This window comes from Anneissia japonica, unplaced genomic scaffold (genome assembly GCF_011630105.1).
Source record: "Anneissia japonica isolate Jap-2015-1 unplaced genomic scaffold, ASM1163010v1 scaffold288292_len1863012_cov191, whole genome shotgun sequence".
In the NCBI taxonomy this organism is placed as follows: domain Eukaryota; kingdom Metazoa; phylum Echinodermata; class Crinoidea; order Comatulida; family Comatulidae; genus Anneissia; species Anneissia japonica.
This window is the reverse complement of record NW_022688773.1, coordinates 972,023-995,886: the sequence shown is the minus strand read 5'-3', so window position 1 is coordinate 995,886 and position 23,864 is coordinate 972,023. Positions and strand designations below refer to the sequence as shown.

The 23,864-nt window shown below is 30.1% G+C and overlaps 1 protein-coding gene and 1 long non-coding RNA gene across 2 annotated transcripts in view; both read right to left on the bottom strand.

Annotated features, from left to right (window-relative positions):
- Positions 1-4,643, bottom strand: part of LOC117123300 (homeobox protein Hox-D9a-like) — a 10,560-nt gene extending 5,917 nt beyond the window's left edge. The window contains exon 1 of the mRNA XM_033269191.1: positions 3,854-4,643. Coding sequence (XP_033125082.1) covers positions 3,854-4,292 — 439 coding nt within the window. The 5' untranslated portion in view covers positions 4,293-4,643. The remainder of the gene's footprint in view (positions 1-3,853) is intronic.
- A 3,342-nt stretch (positions 4,644-7,985) lies between these two features.
- On the bottom strand, positions 7,986-15,301 carry LOC117123310. Its single transcript, XR_004447841.1, has 3 exons — positions 14,801-15,301; positions 10,735-10,866; positions 7,986-8,188 (listed from the first exon to the last, which is right to left on the bottom strand). It is a non-coding gene; the product is annotated as an uncharacterized LOC117123310 (long non-coding RNA).
- Positions 15,302-23,864: the final 8,563 nt, after the last annotated feature.

Here is a 23,864-nt window from a genome sequence, read left to right as displayed (position 1 = left end):
GCTTAAGTAGGGCCCAAACCAGTCCCACGACCACTAATGATTACAGAGCCAAACCAAGGCAATATATATACACAGCCCAGGTGTGAATGCAAATAGTGGAATACAAGCTATGTGGCTTGGTTCCAGTAGATACAGAGAATATTTTGTCACTCTTAACGCGTCCTACGAAATTCTTATGAGACAGCACTAGTCCGCGAATTTGTGAACAAGATCGGAGATTTAAAGATGCAATCTCTACCGTGCATAAATGGCGGCCTGCTGGATCTCAAAAAGAGATTCTTTAATGAAATATAAATAAATTTTAAAAGGCAAATGGGAAAAACCCATATATATATATATATATATATATATATATATGTGTGTGTGTGTGTGTTTGTTTTATTATATAAAGTTTGAGCAAAATATACACCATATTTGTTATCTAGATTTACGCATTGTCAACATTTCAAAATAATACAAGCCTGTTTAATACCTGATTTTGACTTAACATTGCAATAATAGATTGGATTACATTAATGTGTAGTTTTCCAGGCGGCGACTACAACAATATACGTAATTCAGTGTTGTAATTATGTATTTTAATCAATAACTATTGTATATGCACTACTTAATAATACCCTACACTATCGCCCGAAGCTAACTCATAATTACTGTATACATTAAAACTTGGGATATTCATAGAAATGATCACCTGTTTGCTTTACATTTGGTTATACATATTTCCAATCTGAGATTATCGTTGATAAAATCAATAAGAACAGTTGATCTCTCTATTCAAACACCCTATTAAATTAATTATTCTTTTTATCGATTCATTGTGTAATATAATATTTATCTAAACTATCATATTTGTTCACTAAAGTTTTGTGTTTTTGCAAAGTATCAAAAACGTTATTTCACAGTTGGCTCCTCTTGTTTTTGTTATTAATATTACTTCTCATTTAATCCATTAGAACAGATTTAATCTGTTTGTTAATATTATTAATGTGTATAATGTTAGGTTGAATATTGGACATCGGTCTACTATAACGTTGTCATGAAGTTAGGCCCCCCTGTACGCTATTCGGGCTACTCTTCTTAGGCCAAACGGCAGGCCGATTTATTTCATATATCGCATCGAAATTTATTTAAAATGGCTTGTAAAAACGACACATCACTGCCAAAAACAAATACCTGTATAAGTATAATAGTAATATTAAATATCATCGATAGAGTGTAATTATATTTTTATCATTATGCAATATATAAATGTATGTAGGTCTATCAAAATGAATTGGTTGACGAATATGACTTTCGTTTGACTGGATTAAGTCGACTTAGAGAATAGGGCCTAGGCTAGGCCTCAAGTTAAAGAAACAAATGGGCATCGGTAATAAGGGCTAGATAAAACGTGATATAAATCCTTGTCTGTCTGTAAATGTAGAGTTGTGGTCGTTTCTACTGTTGTTATTGTTGTTATTATTGTTAATATGTTGTTATTGTTGATTTTAGTGTTGTTATTGTTGAAGCTACGTTGTTGCTGTTACTGATGCTTCTGGTGCTGCTGTTGGTGAAGAGGGTTATATTGGATATAACAATATGGTGTTTATTAATTCTGTAATTATTGTAGTTATTATCATTATTATTGTTTGAATTTAATATTATTATTTTTATTATTATATTACAATAGAATTACAATACGTAGTATGACGATATATTATTTGATATATATTTTCAATTGTGCCATTATATACAGATAGGCCTAAATTCTGAGGACAGAGGTTATTAGAAAGAGCGTTTAACCGTACAGTCAAAAGTCTTACCATATAGGCCTATATATATATATATAGGCCTATATATATTATATACTATATTATATTTATATAACAGTAATATACAGTTAACCTTTCTGCAACCATAGACCTACTAGGTAAGATTAAATACTATAGTTTGATTGCTTTTCACACCTACTTACAATATTCGTTTAGATCCGGGAAGTCTTTTAATTCAAGCAAGGCCGCTCTCTTTGATGTCTCCTAATGACCAGAATTGAGAGCAATTTTGGCCGTGTACTATTCGCATTATTGTTTCCCTTTCTGAATACAATATATGCATGTTTTTGCTTTCATATTGTCATGTTGACTTTTTACCTAATTACCTTAACAAAATTGTTAAATGATCATTTGTTAAGGTCCGAAAAGAGCCATTCATATTTATCTAAGACGCAAAAGATATAGGTCTATATATATAGGCCTATATATATATATATATATATACATATATGTATATATATATACCTATAGCATAGCTGAAATATCTTTATCGAGCCATTTTAATATAGGCATATACGTATTTATATTATAAAAAACCGAAAGGTCCACTGATTAATCTCAGATAAAATAGTATAATACATACTCCAAGTATCGAAATGCACGCCATCGTTTCAGGATTCAATATTTCGACATTAATTATGATGACATAGGCCTAATTAATGGCGAAATATTGAATCCCGACACGCTGGCGTGCATTTCGATACTCGGAGTATGTATTATACTATCTTATAAGCCATTTACTTTTTGTTATATGGATTAAAATATTAGATTTATAGATGTATTGCCATAAAAACTGGTGTTATGTTCACAGTGCTACGTAGCAATTTATATATTGTTTTAGGCCTACATTGTATATTATAGTGTATTTACAGGTTAACTATAGTGTTGATTAGAATGTATGTAAACATACAGTAAATATGTAATACAATAATATATACATACATACTTATTTCAGTTTATCATGGTAAGATTTTTGTGTAGAGTATGTAGGCTTTCGTAATTCTTGGTGTATTACTCAAGATGCACTGAATTCTGCTTATTGCAACTCCTCATTATGCTCCGTAATAATAGCTTGCCGTCTAGCTATATCTTTGCGATTAAGGTAATTGCTACTAATCCCAGGTCTTTGGTTCGAATCCTGCTAAATCTAGGATATTATTTTCTTACGACTAAACAGCTATAAGCCCTACTCTCTAATTATAAGACTTCAGTTTATTGGGTATAGCTTGGTTACGTGGAATATACGTATACTTGCAGGTTAACCAGAATAAATATAAATAAAAGATAGGTCTACATGTGTTTATGATAGCACAGTTATGTATTGCAGATCTAATACTGCCATTTAAATGTATTTATATAATAATTTATGCTTATTGCCGATATTAATTTTGTCCTTGCCTCTTTGGTCACCCGCAAAAGAAGTCCACCATATAAAAATTTATCAGTTAATATAGGAGTATTGTAGGCCTATGCCAACAGACAAAATTATTAAATATGCACAGGCAATTCATTAAATAACCATGTGTAGTATATACCTATTTTTATATTCATATACATAATAGTGTCATAGAGCTGAAAAAAGATTATAAACCTAGTTATTTCATATACACCTAATGCGCCACTATTAAGACAGTAATTCAGAATGTCTATTGTACTTTGCATGCTGCTGAAGTTGAGCAAACGGAAGTTTTAAATGGCCATTCAATAGCATGACGTGTACACAAATTCCTGTCCTCAAATCCTCACTCAAATAAATGTCAAAATAAGAATTCTCTAAAGCACTGCAAATATTTAGGCCGCATTATCAATAAGGCATTACCTACAAAATGATAACCCAAGGTCCAGACGAATAATGAACTCAGAAAGTGCAACGAACCAACATTGTTAAAATGTTACAGAGTGATAACAAACTAATAAACATATATATATAACAGTTATAGGCTTATGAATGGTTTTTTTTTTATATAGAAGTTAATAATACCGGTGAAAATAGTTATTACGAATATTTCGGTTTTATTATAGAACAGTATCATTTAGATTACCTTGTAGTGTTTGGCCACTTCGTTGTAACGCAGCTGAGGACTGGCTTGGCGAGTGAGATATGGAATGAAATTGGCTCTTCATATGCGATAGTTCGTTTTGTCCCATGGGTGATGAAGTAAAAGCGGACCCAGAATTATACGGCGATTGGTGGTAATTAAAATGTGAAAACGTATGTGCTTTCTCGGAATGATGCAGTGGCCAGGGTCCAGTGTCTGCCGACGTGTAGGCCGGGATGGTTGGCGCATTGGCACATGAACCGCTCCCATGATATGGAAATGTGCCCACAAACCCAACGTAACTGCCGTTAGACGGCAACGGCAGATGAGTGTTATTGTTGCCTGCACTCTCGTAAAATGCGCCATAAGAATGGAATGGCTTCGACGAATGTTGCAGTCCCTCTAACTGGGGGTTCGGTATTTTCGTCTCAAACTGTTGCATTCTGCTCACTGGTAGTATGTTCACGTCAAACGAATTATCAATTAATAAACGAATCTTCGGTGCCAATTTTTTACACCGTTGGCTTACACCGATGGTATGTTTTACTAACAGTGGTCAAGGAGTCTGAGTAAAAGCATTATCATGCTATATTTTACGCACGTGTGAAGAAACAGACACTTGATATGTCCACGGTTGAATCCTCTTGTTTATACCTCCAAAGTTCCTAGGTTAGTTTATCGTAAAATCAAAATGTCCATCTAGTGAAGAATTAAGTCTGATTATAAAGGCGAAAGTACAGACGATATTGTTCACCGGTTGTCCCTTGTCCCCCTTGTCATCAGTATTGGTCAGTAGTTCATAGAGTTCACCGAATGCACCCTATGTTTATCATTCAGTAATGGTCACGTGACAGCGACCGACCAACGAAACAAAAGGAATGTTTGCTTCACTTTTGAAATAGTGAAGACTGAAGAAGCACTAACTCGGCGCTTCCTCAAAGAAAAGCGCAAAGGTACCAATTAACGGGCTACCGTAAATTACCTTTGGATCAAGAGGGAAACACCGGCAGACAAGATACTGGTAATCGCGCCAACACGATTACTGTTATAATCTACATACTGTGAATAAATAACTCAATGAAAATGATTCTACGAAACTAACATTTGTATCTATGCGTTTCCTGCCAGTAATTATAAACATTAACTTTGAAAGTAAAATATATTTTCTATAATTGTTATTGTGTTTGAATACGACATTATTTTGTTTAATAATTGAACAGAATTAAAAGAGGCGCACTATGCGTATGGTAATAATTAAATAATGTAAAAGTCATTGAAAACATAATCATAGATTTATGTCGGCTTATCAAAGTACAACACATGTTCTCGTAGTTATTATTAATGATTATATTGATACTGGTTTTTTGGCTGCCAGAAGGTCAGTAACCTTGCGTAACGAAATTTAGCTAAGATTTATACCAGGTAAAAATGGCTTATATATATATAGCAAAAGTGGGTTCAAAAGGGCCTGCGATTATCTAGACAGTCCCCCTTAAAAATCCTCTCTCCGCCCCCTTCCCCACCTCAAGAATTCCTGTATCCGCCAATCCATAGAATCAATATCCTATTCTTTTAATAATTGACATATAACAAAAAATGTAGGTCGTGTTTCTGGTGAATTTAAAAAAACAGTTAAGCTAAACTAATTAGGCCTATCAATACTGTCATTACTATTCTTCACTTAAATTATGTTTTGAACTTAGAGCAGCTTTAAATTGGTCTATTTGATTACAATTTGATTAGTAAAGTTATTGTATTTTTTTATGATAGGCCTATGTTAGTCAACTTTGAGAAAACAGCTTTCGAAGTTCGCTTTTTTTAGTTTCATCAATGTGCTCATCACCAACTCAAATTTATGGTATAATATAATTAAGCTTAATGGAAATTTTAAATTAATATAAAGTGATTTATTCCACATAATAGGCCTACTAACAATTTTAATGAAATTACTGTTTATACTGCTTTAACTGTTATTATGTGCATTGTTTAGAACAGGCCTATGCGAGACAAGAGGTTATGGTGGAAACAGTCATAAGCATAATTACAAATTTTTTTTACGTTTAAAGAAAAATCGACCTCAAGTATATATATATTTATATAATAAATTATATTATATTTATAATAATGTTATAAAGTCTAATTTTAGTATGAAACTCGAGAAATTGTATAAATCATTATATGTGTTTATTACATCCATGTTGATTCCGTGTCCAAGTTATGTTGGCTCAAGTTACAAATGAAAGCTTTATGTTCTGGTAATGTTTGCTTCAAAAATCAGATAACTAAAGTTGTGTATGTAAACATAGGTCTTACGTGTTTATTGAATATGAAGTTGTACAAAGTTCAATCAATGAAGATCAATAAGCGAAATCACAAGTAGAACGAATGGGTCTGTTTCAAACAATGTCAAAATGTCTTTCCTTTTAAAACAGCTATCGCCGTATATTGATTAAATTTTAAAATATAATATATAATATATGATACATAATATAATTTATAATTTATGATGAATTATTTTTTATATTATAGGTCTATACATTATCATGATTATTATTTATTAGGCCTAGTAAAGAAAGGGCCATGATGCTTTATATTAAAATACTAGTACCTGTACTGGTGTTAAGGCCAATATCGAAATTTTCTGTTGATTTGAAATAGTCATAGGTTATATAACAGGGCCTAGGCTCCATAAGACTGCACTCAACTGAAGCACATGGGACAACATTTTTTTAATGTAAATTATATTTTAATAGAGTTAGGAAAAGACATTTGAAATAGTGTATGTTCAATCATTAGCTTAGATTTTGTATAACTAATTATTACATTTATGTTTTTAGTTTATTCTTTCTGTTTCCTTAGAAATTAATTGACGCCGATGATTTTTTAAATGAACAAAATAACTTTAGCCAATTGTAATATGTAATGTTAATTTTTTTTGTTCAAATAGTAAGCAAGCTCACCAAAATATTGCTCATTTAATTTCCTCATTTTCAATTGTTCATTCAAGGAAATATCAGCCATTTATAACATGACTCTAGATACAATTCCCGGTCACAACAACCCGGTCAGCTTATAAGGGATGTCGCCTTTTCGGCTTAACTTACGCATCTCTTTTCAAAATCCAATCATAAATATCTAAAAGTAAACTGCGAAGAAAGAGAATGCTGTATAATTATTTGATAATTGACAAAACTTTAAGTTATATTGTAAATTATATTATGATTGTACAAGTTCCATTGTTGTTGAATTTTATTTACGTAGTGGAATAAAACTGAGTGAGCCTTGATAAGTGATTACAGTATTTATACTTACATATAGGACTAATAATATAGGCAAGATTGGTGGGAGGTGCATTGTCAAACAAAATATTAACAAGTAAACAAGTAACTCCAAAGATATCGTAATATTTTGATATTGAATTATTATAATTTTTATAATTAGAACATCATCTGTCCATTGTTTTACAACATTTTCGTAATAATTAGTAAAATTAAAGATTTATTTTTTTGGGTACATGAGTTAGGTAAAAATCATAAAACGAAATCGGTAGTTCAATTGAAAAATAATAAGTAAATAATACGTAGGCCTAAATGATAATGGTCTTTTTATTGAATTTCTATTCATTTATAGAGATTAACACGTTGTGACTTTCCTTCCGAAGAAGGCTATGCCTTTGTCGCAACATCAGGCTACTAAATTACACTCTCTACTTAATCCTTGCGGGTCGTACAGTAACTGCTAAGTTGTTTTATTAGTACGGCGCAAGAGAATGTTTTAACATAATGTTACAATAATTTCAACAAATCATATAACATCATGTATTGTCTCTTACAGTACATACGGATTGATTTTGGTTTACAACAAAGTAAGCCGAAATATAGGCCTATAAATTAAAAGGGTTAACGATATTATGCAGCGATTCTACAGACTGAGCCTGTCGGGAAGGCCTACAATATGGAACTATAAACCCCATTAATACAATTTTATTGCTTTGCAATTGTGCCAATAGTCGACTTATAGCTTATATTAAAGGCACTTTGATGACTGCGTCAATGTGAATAATATAGTTATATCAATATTTTCATAATCTTGTAATTGTTTTCAATATTTTTATTAATTTTCAACTTACAGAAAAGTATGTTTTAGCTTAGATTTCGTCATAAGGAATAAGGCAAACCAGCCAGCCACTGTGGTCTTCTTTCGGCTTGGAAACAGCCCGAGGCGAGGCGGTGTAACGAGTAGACGATGAAAGTGTCACATCTTTCAACTTAAAGTCACTGTAAGAGCATACGAGCAATATATTGTACACATTGTTATAACCTGATTCCTGTGAACATTCTGTAAGAAATAATTCATAGGCCTAATTATATATAAGTGTATATATATACAGTATATATATATATATATATATATATATATATATATATATATAATGTTAAATTGGTAACTGTGAAACTTATTACTGTCTCTTATACACATCTAGATGTGTATAAGAGACAGATATATATATATATATATGCTATATTCAAATTAATTAAGCTTGTATGTACGGTAATATACATATACACTCTGTTTTTTAACTATTTAAATGCGTATAATCATTGACCGACATATTGTTTTGATGGACTAAAATTCAATTATGATAATATATAAAGATTATTATATAAAGATTATCTTATATTTTAGTTGGTACAGCAGCCGAACAGTGGTTTCAAATGTACAGTATTCCAATCGGTTCTTATATATACTTATTTATATTATTGATCATAACATTATTTATTGCCAAACTCTATTCTTTTAACCTGCATAAGCCTAAATAGTACACAAAAGTTAGTTGATAATTATTATTAAAGACCTATCCCATAAGCAACTCATACAGTGTATTCTGTTTTGTTGATTTTTAATTGTTTTTATTTAATTAATATTGGATGCGTTTAATAGATATACTATTGAATATTATTAATATTACTGTTATTATCCAAGCATCTTTATTTTGAGGATTATCGTACTCGATTAGTTGAGCACAAAACTTGAACAATCAGGTAAAAATGTGCGCCATCGCCATTATACTGATCCCACCTTCATGGTACATTAGGTGCAGGTTGTCACGTGTTAATTCATTATTATGGGGTGTTCTCTTGGTGGGATGCCAGCGAATCTGTATTGTTAATGAGACGCTCTTAGTCTTAGTATATAAAGTTACTATTTATTTTGTAAATTTATTCGTTAATGATTATGTTACACAGCACCTGTGTTGTATAGTTCGATTACATTTATTTTTAGTTTTATGAATATAATAATAATATATTATTTCCTCCAACACCAAGAATACAAAGCATAAAGGAGAAACAAGTTCCTATCATCAAATGGTTCGATCGTCTTCACAAAAATGGAAACGATGAAGGAATAAAAAAGTAAACATATAAATTCTATTAATTATCCATTTTGCCGCTGAAAAAATTGCAATAGTAGGCCTACCTGTAGATATTATAAAGTGGTTAATTTAAGTTGAATTGCGTATTTGAAAGAATATTCCAAATGGCCGGTATGGTATTGAAGAGAATATTTAAGTGTATTTACAAATGTACACGGAAGGGTGGAAACTCTCTTCTTTGATTAATTTCGCAAAAAAAAAAAAATAATCGAGTCCAGTAAATACCTAAACGCAGCATACGTAGCTCTGCACTTGAAAAACAACAGAAAGAGGATATGATACTAAAAATGTATTGAACAAACACAAATAAAAGACACAGAGAAAAGAAAATGAAGATTTAACACTGGTTAAGCCTCTATATTAGAATACAATTAATATTGTGAGTTTTGGGGATTGTTTTAGGGAAGCTCATGTATTAATAAATTATAAACATGATACAGAGAATACCGGGAGCAATATCATCAATATACGATTCCATCCAATTGCTTGACATTTATTTGATAGAATATCGACACACAAACTGATCAGTAAACTTTTAGATTATTTTGATTATTAATCGTTGTTTTGTTTCCTAGACAGACTCTAGTACTGCATCAACGATAGTAAAGCGGCATACTGTCATCATATTTATTTTGTGATGATTCAGCGTTATGTTTTTTATCAAGATGCCAAATACCCGGCAGTGTCGAAATATTCAACAGCGGAACGGAATTTTTGTCCGGAGTTCAAAACGTACTGTAGGTCTGTTTATTAAAAATGTTTCCACTAAAGAAATTTGAATATATATATATGTATATATATATATATATATAAATTTATATATATATGTTACGTATATATATATATATACAAATATATATAATATAACAGGCGAAAACGCTATACGAAAGGGACACAACATTATATATATATATATATATATATATATATATATATATGACTATTAAAGATGTGTAGGCCTACAGTGTAAGTAAAGATTGGCCTCTTTTATTACATTGATAAAGTCAGTACATAACCTATGAATTTATATGAAAATATTGTATTCATTTATTTTACGTTATACAGGCCCAATATGTAAATATGATATTATTATTGGCCTTAATATTATTTTTAAAAGTGTTATTTAGTTATCCAATAGCGTTTTAAACAATCTAGTCATAGAATTAGCTTTTATTCGTTATTATTATTGATATTAGTTGGCCTGCTATTATAGTAATAATATCAGATGTTGCTGTAGTAGGCCTAGTAGTAACATTAGCAATATTATCAGCAATAGTATTATGTAGTAGGCCAAGTACAGTACGGTATTGTTTAATTCGTGTTCCATCATGAGCAGGTTGGTAAGGTACTATGTTATCTTGTTTATAATAAAATATGTACACTTATTTTCAAGAAAATAATATAATATATACTATATAAAACGTGAATAAATATTATATTTCTTTCATACCTGGCAGTAGTAACAAGTGAATACAGCTGCACCTACGATAAATTAGAGAAATGACCACAGTGTTTGGTAGAGAAGCTGATTTCCTGACCAACACCACCAGGCATCAGCCTCCTGCTTCAGTATTGTCCTAGCCTGGGTAATTAAAACACATTACTAAATTATTTCCATAAAATATATATGTAAAATGTGTGCGAATATGAGATTGGAAAAAATTAAACATGGAAATCATTATAATCAATCAAACTTATGTATGTTATAAATAATGATACCTACCTAGTGTATTTAGGCTCACCTTGTAATTATTTTATAATTGATTTAACTTTTCAATTTTATTGCTGTTTAGAAAAAAAATAATAATTAATACCTTCGTGTTTAAAAAATGAATGAAATTCAAATAAATTTGCTAGAACGCATTGATAATGTAATAACTTCTTATTTTTAAACAAATAAAATAGAAAATGCCGAACAATTTCAACAACGATCGACACACACACAAACACATGTACCCCATTAGGGTCCTCTGTCAGTATTCATTCAGATCTAGATTCAGAACTTGTTGTACAAAAAAGTGTGTTTAGAATAATTGTCCCAAAAAATCTGAAAGGTTTTTTCCCCCATTTATTTGTTCGTTATTAAGTTGCCTTTAACCTATCTAGGTATCTATTTATAGAACAAAAATCACTTATGCTATGTATATGTAGTATTATCAGGCTGTTTATCTTACATTTTTATTTTTTTTTTATTTTATTTCAATTAGATTCACATCCAACAACAGGAAGCTCACTAATTACAAAATAGAACACCTTCAAAAACACAAATAATTATTTCATTAGGCCTAAGGAATGAAAGTAATAAACATATGATAATTCAAGCGTTAATAAAACAACAACGTAAAAAACTAAGACTGAAATGAATGAAAGCTAAACCTTTATCAGAATTTAAACCAGGACCTTTTGCACATGTCGTGTAAGCATAGAAGCTTTCGTCTATCGTTGGATTAGTGTCAACAAAGATACAATTTATTTACAGTCGTTCAAGTTCTTTTATTTTTCCAATAAGTATAAATATTCTTAAATGCAAATGAAATACAAAAACCAATATAGGAAGAAGCTGGAAAATAGTGTAAACATTAATTCCAGCCCCTTTACACAAAACAATTACATTATTTAATGTAGGGCTATAGGGCATAACCTATTTTTTTTTGTTATGATACAATGCGATATGAAAAAACGGTTACAAATACAGCTGAGATATGATTACTTAATACACTTAAATTAGTAGAAATAAATAGAAAGTGTAAGGTATGTATACAAACAAAATAATACTGTACTTTTACATAATTTCGGGACAGATTCATTAAACTTCTACTAACAAAAAAAAATCAATGAGATGAGCGAATTTCAGCGATGAGTAAGTGAATGCCAGTTAAAAAACATACTAACTTAACGGTTAAATTCTCTATAACAGCTGATGGTGTTTATTGGATAAAATTCATATACGATACAAAGAGAGAACGAATATTGGCATTAGCAGTTTAAATCTAAATAAGATTGTCATTACAACTTAGAGAGTCCGCTGCATGTGCATAAACCTCAATAATCATGATAATTGTTTACATATTTTTTTTTTTTTAAAGTCAACCAAACGTACAATAATCCATGATTGTCACCTTTGATTATCAATTTGTTTTGAATACTTGTTTTGAATTAAATACTGTAAACCATTGACAATCGATTATAAAGTTACATTTAAAAACATATTGGTCAACGATATTAAACAGACGCTTTAGCTTGAGGGTAAATATTTGCCTTCCGATCCTAGAGGCATTAGTTGAAATCCTAAAAACACCAGGGAATAGGACTTTGCATTGCAAATATACGATTCAGATACAAAATGGCGGCGTAGAATGGGAGGCGGTTAAGAAATTTGCCATCATATTTCCGAGTCAGACGTTAGACATTTCTTAGTCTGACAATGCGGCTTCGTTCTATCATGTTGAGGGGTGTTCAATGTTTAAGAAAGTGCATATAAAAGTTTAGATTCAAATTGATTTAACTTTGTTTAGTTCATTAAAATTTGAAGAAACCAGTTTAGCGATCATAGACTAGGACGGTTTGAAAACTATTTTATTGCCTAATTTTGTGCCATACCTTCTAAAAATCCTGAACGAAACATAGTAGCGGTAATATTTTCAATTATTGACATATTCTATAAATTTATGATACATTTTGTTGCGCTGTGTTTTTTGCTCACATTGTTATATTTTGCTACACACAATAGTTTTCGTTATTTTGTTGCACATTGTAATGCTGGTTTTTTTTTTTAAATATTGCAATTTTACACAATTTAATCTTATGATAGTTTACTATTGTAATGTTGCTTTGCTACACAGTATATTTATGTGTTTGCTACACGTTCTAATGATATGTTTGTTTGCTACATATTGTAGTGTTGTGTTAGTTTGCTACACATTATTATGATGTTTTATTTCTACATATTGTAATACTGAGTTTGCTAATTTTACACAATGATAGCTTACTATATTTTGTAATGTTGTTTTGGAGTATACTTATGTGTTTGCTACACGTTTTAATGATATGTTTGTTTATTACACCTTGTAGTGTTGTGTTTATTGCTACACATCATCATGCTGTTATATACACATAATTATTGTAATGCTTTTTTGCAACACATTATGTTTGCAGTTTGTTACTATACATTGTAATGATATGTTTGTTTGCTAAACAGTTCTATATTGTATTAGTTTGCCAAACATTGTTCATACACTATGTAATATTGTACTAGTTTGCTACCCATTGTGATCTTATTTTGTTTTGCTACACAATATAATTTTGTTTTTTCACACATTGTAATGTTACGTTTGTGCTCTATGTGGGTGTTAGTTTGATATACATTATAATGCTATTTTTGTTATTCACAGGCCCTTGTGTTTGGTTGTAATATTGTATTCGTTTGTTAAACATTGTAGTTACTTTCTATAAAAATTATAATATTTACACATTGTAATATTTTTTAGTTTGTGACACAATGTAATGCGCTGTTAGTTTGCTACACATTGCAATGATGCTAGTTTGCTACGTATAGCTATATTATGTCACTTTACTACACATAGCCTATGCTACTTCCACACAAAAGTAAAACAACAATAATATTGCCTACAATTCATATTTTAATCATTGGTGCTTCATTTAAATTTTAGAACTAACGCGGCACTTCATCAATATCATTAAGGTTACAATTTTGCAATGTTGCTGAGCCAATATTTGCGTAATGTTAAGTTTTAATTTAGTATTTTCACTTTTTCATTTATTCTTAATAAGTAATATAGCATTCTTATTCAGATTATGTTTCTGTTATTATTGTCAGTGTTGTTTATCGTGTGATGTGTTTTCAAATAATTCTACAATATTTGAATACTGCATGTATAAATTATCTTAGATTAACCCTACAATTCAATCATCTACAATATCTCCGTGTTTCGATTTTTATATTCTAAAATAGTATCAGATTAACATGGAAACATATCACAAACGAATACTTACATTTGATGCGATTCTAAATCATACAAATTTGTATTAGAATCAATTTTCCAACTAGAAGTTTAGAGTATCTCAAGTATTATGTTAATTTGGTTAGCATAACTTAATCAAACATTCAGCATAAGAAAAGTTATAATATATAAATATTCATACTGCAAGTGCAAAATAACAAGCAAACGGAAAGTCTTAAGGAGCTCCACAATCAACATGGAAACGAGTACTGTAGGTGTACTATGTTATATCTATTCTATAGATAGTAAGATATAAGATGACCGTGCTAAATCGTTTTAGATACACTGTATAAGGTATAAACAAATGAATAAGGTATGGACAAATTATATATAAAACAACTTCTGTCTCTTATACACATCTAGATGTGTATAAGAGACAGATATTAAAAGTATTGCTTAAATACGATTTTAGAACAGTTTATTTATTAAAATGAAAACATACGGTATGTTAAATGAATGTACATTGCGTACGGTGTTTTCTAATATACCACTTACCATACCCACTCAGCCTAAACAGAGATTCAAACAAACATGTGCGCAACATTTTGCCATTATTCTTGAAGTAATACATTGCAACATTAGTACTAGTCATCCAAAATGTATCGAGTGTTACAAACTGGTCGATTGCGATGAAAGAATACACTGTGACTTCCTCTTAGTTGTTCTTATAAATATGAGGAAGTTATAGCGAGTGTTAAAATTTTGATGGGCTCGACCTTATTGATCCAATCTAACATTTTGCTTTCATGCGATAATAAAGATCTTGCATTATCTTTAACATCTACCATTTTGTTTTTAAGAGCAATGTCATAGCCGCGCGTAAAATCATACTTAAAAATTAACGAGTACGCTGAATATCCGCAGCTTTACGATATGTTTCATAGTGTCTATAAAACATCGTTTCGCTATACGTCAGTGAAGTAGCAATAAAACTTGCTTGCAAAAATATGATGTGATATCAATGGAGAAGAAACAATTAGTTGATACATTATTTAATAAGAGTACATTATCATTTTATGTTTTAGCTCTAATCAAGAGACGTTGCGGCTGATATGCGGAGACAAATGAGGAGTTAGCGCAGATAGCAGTGATGTGTTATGATGTTATTGTCAACATAATGCTTGGTAGAAGCATGGAGATAATTATAATTGTTAGAGTTTGGTTATAAAAAGGACGATTTGATTTAAGTTGCCGCAAAATGGCGTGAAAAATCAAACTTCTCTACAATGTCTCATTACTGATTTTAATAGTGGCAATATTCTTTTAAGACACCCAGGTGCTGCAACGTCCGTGGTGGTAGGTTGGACGGAGCATTTTGTCGGCACCTTACATCCTCCACGAGTTAATCTTTTCAGCGTTAACCGACGGTCTTTATGGATGTTTGATTATCAATACTTGACCCTCGTACGTTGGCACATTATAGACACCGAACATTTTATGGAAATTCGTAAATACCAGCGTTTGTTATTGAATATTTTGTATGTACTCGAATAAAAAGAAGACCAGGAAATGATACTAGATCGTTACATTCCAATCATCGAATTTCGATATACTTTTCACATAAAATGCATAATAATACTCACACAGGCCTAATCCAGAAAACTTTGTAACCTGTGATAGAAATTCCCAGAGAAAGAGTATGTTAAGACGACCTTCTTTACAATAGGCATAAATAATTACCTAGGTCTATTTTAAAAATCCTAATTTATGTTCGCATTTTATGTGAGGAACATTATGAACAGATGAGTGTCGGACTAATGAATATTAACTTAATGTGTATTTCATATTCTATGCATAAGCTATTACCAATTGAGGTCACAGACTTTAGTCTTTTTTTGATAATCCTAAATTTTAAAATACTGTAGTAACATTTTTAACGATTTACCTGACTGGAGATTATCTATAAATCATCTTATTATTTGGAACATTTTTAATGAAAACTACTTACTTGAATTACAAATTGAATGGTGGTTTTTGCTATATGAGTACACCTAATACGAATAACAATAGTAGTCTATTTAGTGTCCAATAGAACTTTTTAAAATACTAACAATTATAATATTAACACTTAATTGTTTTGTTCTTTTTTATGTACAGTACATTAAATCGTTATCGTCATTGTCATCATCGTTGTTGCTATTGGTGTGGATTTTATTAATATTACTACCATGCTATTTGTATTGTTATTGAAAAAAATATAGTATTAATGTTGTTACTGCTGGAAACTATTTAACATTTATTGCCATATTATTATATTATATTATAATAATGATAATATGATACCGTATTACTTCAAGCTTTATCTGTAAAAAAAACCTATTTATTTCTTAAAGTAATTGGAGACAACATTTTAAAATTCCGTAAAGAATTACTAAATGTGCTAACTTATTATAAGATATAAAATAAAAACAATTAAAAAAAATCTTTATTTGCAAATATTATTAGGCATGGATTATGGTTTGGCTACAGTTGATAAATTATTAATTAATTGACTTGTTTTAATTGTGTTTTATGTTAATCTCTGCAATATTGTAATTTCACGTGGAGATACCTGTATATGAAATCTTGAACTTTCAATGTAATCAGAGAATAAAGGCAGATTATTCAAAGGCGGCTATGTTCCATTATGAGTAACTGTTATTCAATTTACTATAATCAAATAATTCACCAGGCTATCGAATAGTAGGAAGAGCTGACCACTTAGACGAATTCAATTTTAGCTGTTCATTTTTTCCGAGTGACCAATTACCCCATATTGTAATCTAAAGTCAGTTAATTTGATAGTGTGGAAGACTACTTAAGCCTTCCGGGTACTCTCAACGTTCATTTGGGTGATTCATTTTAATCAGCTTTGAGGAGAAACATCAGTGTGAATACGGAAATGAATTAATACTCCTTTGAAATTAAATGATTGAACGAAATTGGGGAGGGGGAATATATATTTAGCATTACAGGTCGACTTTTTCTCATATGTTCATATCGTTGTACCTTACTTTGTTATCGTGATAATACTGTATTTTTGGTTTATTAATCTACTATATGCCTAGGTAAAGAGGCCTAGCTTATAATGATGTTATCAAGAAGCTACTAAGTTAAGCTATAGTTATATGTGCTAGTTTACTATTTGTTCAAAACAACATAAGTGTCATTTTTCAATAATTGAGAAAATATACCTCTTGTTTTATACGGTATAGAAAGAATTATGAAAAGTGATAATAAACGAATAAAATGAACACACAAAAATATGTTGATAACTTGAAATATGTATGATATATGGAGACGTTACACGCCAGCCCATAAGAATTATTTCACATATTTTGCTTTTATTGTAAATTCATTATATAAAATACGGTAACGTTTATAACAATTTCCTCATGGAGAGGAGGCTGTAACTTGCTGGTTAAATTGCTTGACTTCCAATCTAGGATACTTGGTTCAAATCCTGTCTCACCAAGCAATCCATCTCCCTTTTCATGTTCATGTATTGCATTGATATGAACTGGCAGTAGTTTATTTTAAAATAAAATTTGAAGTGAATTGCATTGGATATTATTTGTATATTTTAATTAACACAAATTGAATATCAAGCGTCTAAAGATATTTCATGAATATCCAATTATGAATATGTACAGTAACCAACTTCACACCGGTGGCTTTGTGTTAGGCTTAGGCTTTTTTTTCGTAATAAAAAATGATAGTGTCCCACATGACTTGAGCTAAAGACCCTTGGATCGGCAGTCAAACAGCTTAAGAACAAAACAACATACTTTACAACACGACAAATTGAAATGGCAATCAGCTTGACCAGTGTATTAGGCCTAATTATGTTATGACTTTTTTAATTGCTACAGCTTTAGGTCACCAATGATAGACGTTTGACAAAACTAAATTAGACTGTGCAGCTAAACTCACATAAATTTGGAATCAACAACAAAATAAACCTAGAATTCTTGTACAGCATATTAAGCTTTCACAAAATAGAGTACCGGTACCTTTCCTAGTGATACCGACTGCTATATTATTATATTTTGTTAATTATCCTCTGATCTTTAGACCACCGTATAACAGTTTGTATTCCAGGACTAATTAAAAATGCTAAGGTTCATTTGAGATTACTCTTTTACAAAATAAAGTGTTCCTACTGTGTTTTATTAATTATTTTCTGATATTTAGACCTTAGCTCAACTATGGTAACAGTTTGTAATTCTGGATGTTTTCTATATATACCCATACATTAAATAAGACATAGATTATTTAATGTATATATAGAAAACATACATTAAATAATGCATATTTTCTATATATTATAATTATTTTAATATGACAGGAATATAAAGGTTTTTTAAATTAAATAACTAAGGGGTAATGCTTATAAAAGTGGGCCTGACTTGCATGCACCATTAAGGGATGTGTATGTTCATTTATTTATTTCTATGTGAATAACAATAATTTAGATACCGTGAAAAATAAAGGTTTGTTCATCTTAGCGTATAAATCATAAATTTGACATATATACTATGATAGAAAGATTGTACATACAGTACTAAAATGCAATGTGTTTATTTTTTTTTTATTGTGCATTTAAAAATGTAACGAAATTGAGTGGGCCCACAGGTAGAATCTAAATAGTTGTGATCCAAGTAATAAAGAAAATTGAGGATGTTTTAAATAAGTTGAAAACAATAATAATTGACGGATACTCATCCACTCACTGAACAATTTCAATTTAACCGATAGGGTTGTAGTATAAGCCTAGCTGCCCAACTTCCCCGCCATGATCGCCACATAGAGCAGTTTGTGGCAAACTGTTTATTTCCGTAAGCATCGTACAAACTGCTGTAAATGTAACAAATAATTTGCACTAACAACACATTTTTGAATATTTTATTCAATAATTTGTATACAGTCCTATTATTTTTTTCAATTCTTATGTATTTTAATAACTTTTCTTTCTTGGGACACCATTGAATAAGACCTGGTTATTTGCAGGTTAATGCGGGCTACTCGGTATTCGTTAAGTATTGTAATCATTTTCATTCCCATTGTTGTTGTTTTAATTCTCGGAATGAGTGTCCAATACATCATATACACTATTGATTGTTTTTCAATTATTGTATTTTAAATGTTTTATTATTCAAAAGAACATTTAATTATTAATTGTAAAGTATATACCTTCATTCCGTCTGGACCCTTGGTCATCATGAGTAAGCCTACTCAACTAATATTCAGAATGTTATTCGTTATTTTTGCAATTAACTATATTTGTATGTAGGCCACGATTAATAATTTATAATGAGGTGTTTAGCAACCATTTTTTTATTCAGTTTAACTTGATATTACAGTATTATTAGTTTTTTTTCGATGTTTATTTTTTTATTTTTTTTTTTATATTAATGTTTTATCCTTTCCGCTTTTGGTAGGAAGTTTATTGACTAAGTTTAATACTAAGCTATTAAAGTACAAAAACCTTTAGTAAAACTTCTTTTTTTTTTGTGAAAATTGTCTATTGACAAAAACGTATTAACTTTTTATTTTATCAGTCTTTTGTACTATTATGCCTGTACCCTTTTACCTACTCGGCACTATTGATATTAAAGGGAATCCCCAAAAAGGTATCCAAATTGCATTGACAACATTTATTTGTCGGCGGTGTTCAAAACATTTAGGAAGTGATCATTATTGCGGCGGTCAGGGTATCCTGTACTGGACTTTTGCTTGTTGGATTGTAATTGTCGTTTACGATTCTCAATTCAATTCAGAAGAAAGCTTCAAAAGAGACCGCATAAACATTGCAAACACTTTCGTCATAACTAAGAGGTAATTAAAAGGGAAAGGGAAGCCCTAAAATGAAGGTTGCATTAGCAAGAGTAGCTTGTATTCGAAGAGTTGGCAACTACTTTCTATTTTATTATTTCCAGATATTCTGTATACTAAAAGAAAAACACTGAAATACGCCAATACACTAACAATAGTATATAACACTCTCTTGTACGAATACTCTTAAAGCCAGTATAGTGAAATTACAGTATATTTAAAGTGTAATATCAAACCAGCTAATTTTTGTTATTTTTATCATAGCGCCCTCTACCTGCACTAACTTTCTCAGACTAAGTCTGATCTACTGTATTTCCTTTACCTTTCTATTTGTAAATACAATCTTTGGTTATTATAGTTATTAATCCTATTAAAGCTTAAATATGAAAACTGTTGAATAATTTATTTTATTTAAATTGCATGTAGAAATATACGGATCTTAGTCAGTAGTTTTGTACGTTTTTAAAAATCTATGAACTTTTTTATATTGGAAAATCAATCGGTGTATACAGTAACACAATTGTCTGGACGCCCCAAGATTTAGGAGTAAACTTTGATAAAGAATCTTATCATAATTTTTATAGGCCTATATCAAGGTTTATTTATTTTTATTTATTAGGCCATATCGTCTATAGGTGGTAAAATGACTACAATATGGATGTCTTTATATATCACTATTGTTACGAAAATTATAAACGCTTAGTTGTCTTACTTGTTAAAACGAAACATGGTGTAATAAAGGTATCTACAGTCAATGTGTAGGTCTACTTCAATACATTATTAGTTACTTATTTGGCTTCATAAGTAAACTAATACAGAATGCATATTAGGCTTATTATAAAAAAAATTTCGCAAATCACAGGGCAATCTGCAGGCCTTTAAAATAATGTCAATGGTTAGACTGTTGTTGTACCGTAGTGTTTAGCGCCATCTATGTTCTAAATCGAACAGCTGTGTAATGGAAGTATATTAAAAGTATTTAAATGTAAATTAACTTGGCAATAATACTCAAATATTTAGGTTGATCTTATATTGTATTGTTGAGATAACCAAGATAATATTATGGTCGAAGAAAGAACTTCCACACGACAATGGACAGCGTCCATAACGATCGATTGATACAGCCTATCCAATACACAGACAAACAAAATTACTAGAATTCCCCTTTCAAATTGAGGATAAATTGTGCGTTTTAATTTAGTGAAATTAATTACGTAGTACATACTTTTAGCAATAGATAGCCGTATAAAATTAATGACTCTACTGGCATCCTCATAGCATTCATACACCAGTGTACACTAATCTGCCCCGGGGCAGCAGTCAAGATTAATGCCTTGTAGACTGTGTAAAAATGTGGAATTTAATTTTTTTTTTCTAATCATCGTTCATATCGCATTTATAATTCATATTTTTGTTATTTATAAACCATTATTGAGAAAACAGAAAGGTTAATTGTGTGTCACATGCGATTATGATTTCTACTCTATCCACCTCTAACACTGTACAAAAACATTTAAATTTATTTGAGTTAATATTATACTATATTTCACTATTGGTTACTAACTATGTTATATAATATGTACAATATATAGGCCATATATTGTAATAAATATATGTAATATATATATTTATTATATATTATATATATTTATTACAATATATATAATTTAAAGACAATACATGTAATATAAAATATATATAGGCCTACTTATCTATATATACAGTAGACCATATAATAATAATTTATATTTAGTAACAGCATTACAGCAAGACGGTTCGGTTTATAATTTGTCTCGATATTGCACTGATTATATATATATATATACAGGTATATATATATATATATATATATATATATATAACATATATATATATATATAGCCATCCATTCTTGATATATTTATATATTATATAATATATATATATGTATATATAAATAATATATATATATATATATTATAATGTATTAAAATGTATAATCTATTATATTTGTGTATACTTTATTGATATATGTTCAGTGCTACGCAGCATACTACCGTATGATTTACCGTATTGATGTGTGTGGGGTGTGTGTGTGTGTGTGTGTGTGTGTGTGTGTGAGGGTGTGTGTGTGTGTGTGTATGTATAGTCTTAAATACGTAGATATGATTTATACTATATGACTGTACTATATTCTTCTGTTTGATTTATGTTCCCACGCCTACAGTATAGTATCTAGATTTAATAATACTGTTTGTAATATATATTACCTACGAAAATCAGGGTTTGAGTGACATTATTCCTAATTACCATTATACTTGGGAGAAAATAATTAAGGTTTTAATTCACCTGAATTCAAAAAGATGAGCTTAAAAAAATCTAACTACAAAAATATTTTAATAATCATAAATGTCACACCTCGGACGGACACCTGTGTGCTATGTAGAATAAAAGCTAGTTTTCACACGCTAGTGCTTTAAAATTCTTCGTTTTATAGCGCACATGCTGTGTGCTTTGGAAGTTCTCTAGCGAAGTCGAATACAGTCAAAAAAGTAATAAAATTACTCATTCCTACGGAAGGAACATTCCCCTATGCCAATACTCCTAAATACAAAAATACTCCAAAACAATTAAGTTTTCGTTAGTTTATGTATTTTTCTGCTTGGCGTATGAAAGTTCTTAAATTAATTACCATCAAAATAAAGGATCTATACTCTATGACCTATGTACAGATAAATAGGAACAGTCTCATTTATGCTACAATAGAACATCTTTTTGGGACACTCCTATTAAGGGGACACTTCTATTAAGAGGATACCCCATTAAGGGGACAACCCGATTAAGAGGACACCCCTAAGGGGACAGTTTTTCGGTCACAAAACGAAGGAAAGTATATCTTTTAACACTACGGCCTATCCCCTATTCAGAAAACATCCCTACTATAGGGATTCTACTGTATTTTTTTTTCTAATTTTCAATTACAAGCTACAACCTTACTTTATTCCTGGAGATGAACAAATAAATTTCGAAATACTATATCACGATGGCTGGTATTTGTTTAATATATATATACCGTAGTACTATATTAATATAAAAAAAAAATAAGCAAATAAAATATTGAATTCGAGTTTATTAATTCAGCATAGGTATAGTAATATGAATAGGAATAATACAATGATAAATTTGCGATATGACAGAAGTAGTGTGTGTGCATGCGGGGTAATTATTAGGGACCTCTTCACTGCTGTGCTCTTGGAATATTTCGAATATCTTGTATAAATATCGGCTCTATCTTGAACTAGTGTGGTTTCCAACCCTTTATTAATTTTGGTGAAATTCTCGAATATATATTTAAATTACTGTTTACAATAACATATATTACGATGGTGCAGCAGTAATAAACAAATACAATATTTGTAGAAAATGATGCGCTTTTATTCTCATAAAATAGCACTATAAAAATTCAGCAATATATGTATGTATAAAATGTGATTGTATTTCATATTACTATTATTATTACTAATATATAACCTATACAGTAATCATTGCATATTTTATATTCTCTTACTAGAGCAATCGTTGTCTTTTACTTTTGAAAGTGTTGTCTTATCACAATTTTATGCAAATATATAGTAGGCCTATATACCGTATATATTATTCTTTAACATGTTTCCAATTCTCTTCCTCAAGGAAATGATATCTTATTGTTATCGTAATATGACAATGATCTTCTCATGTTTTATCTAATCCCATAAAACTTTTTTTT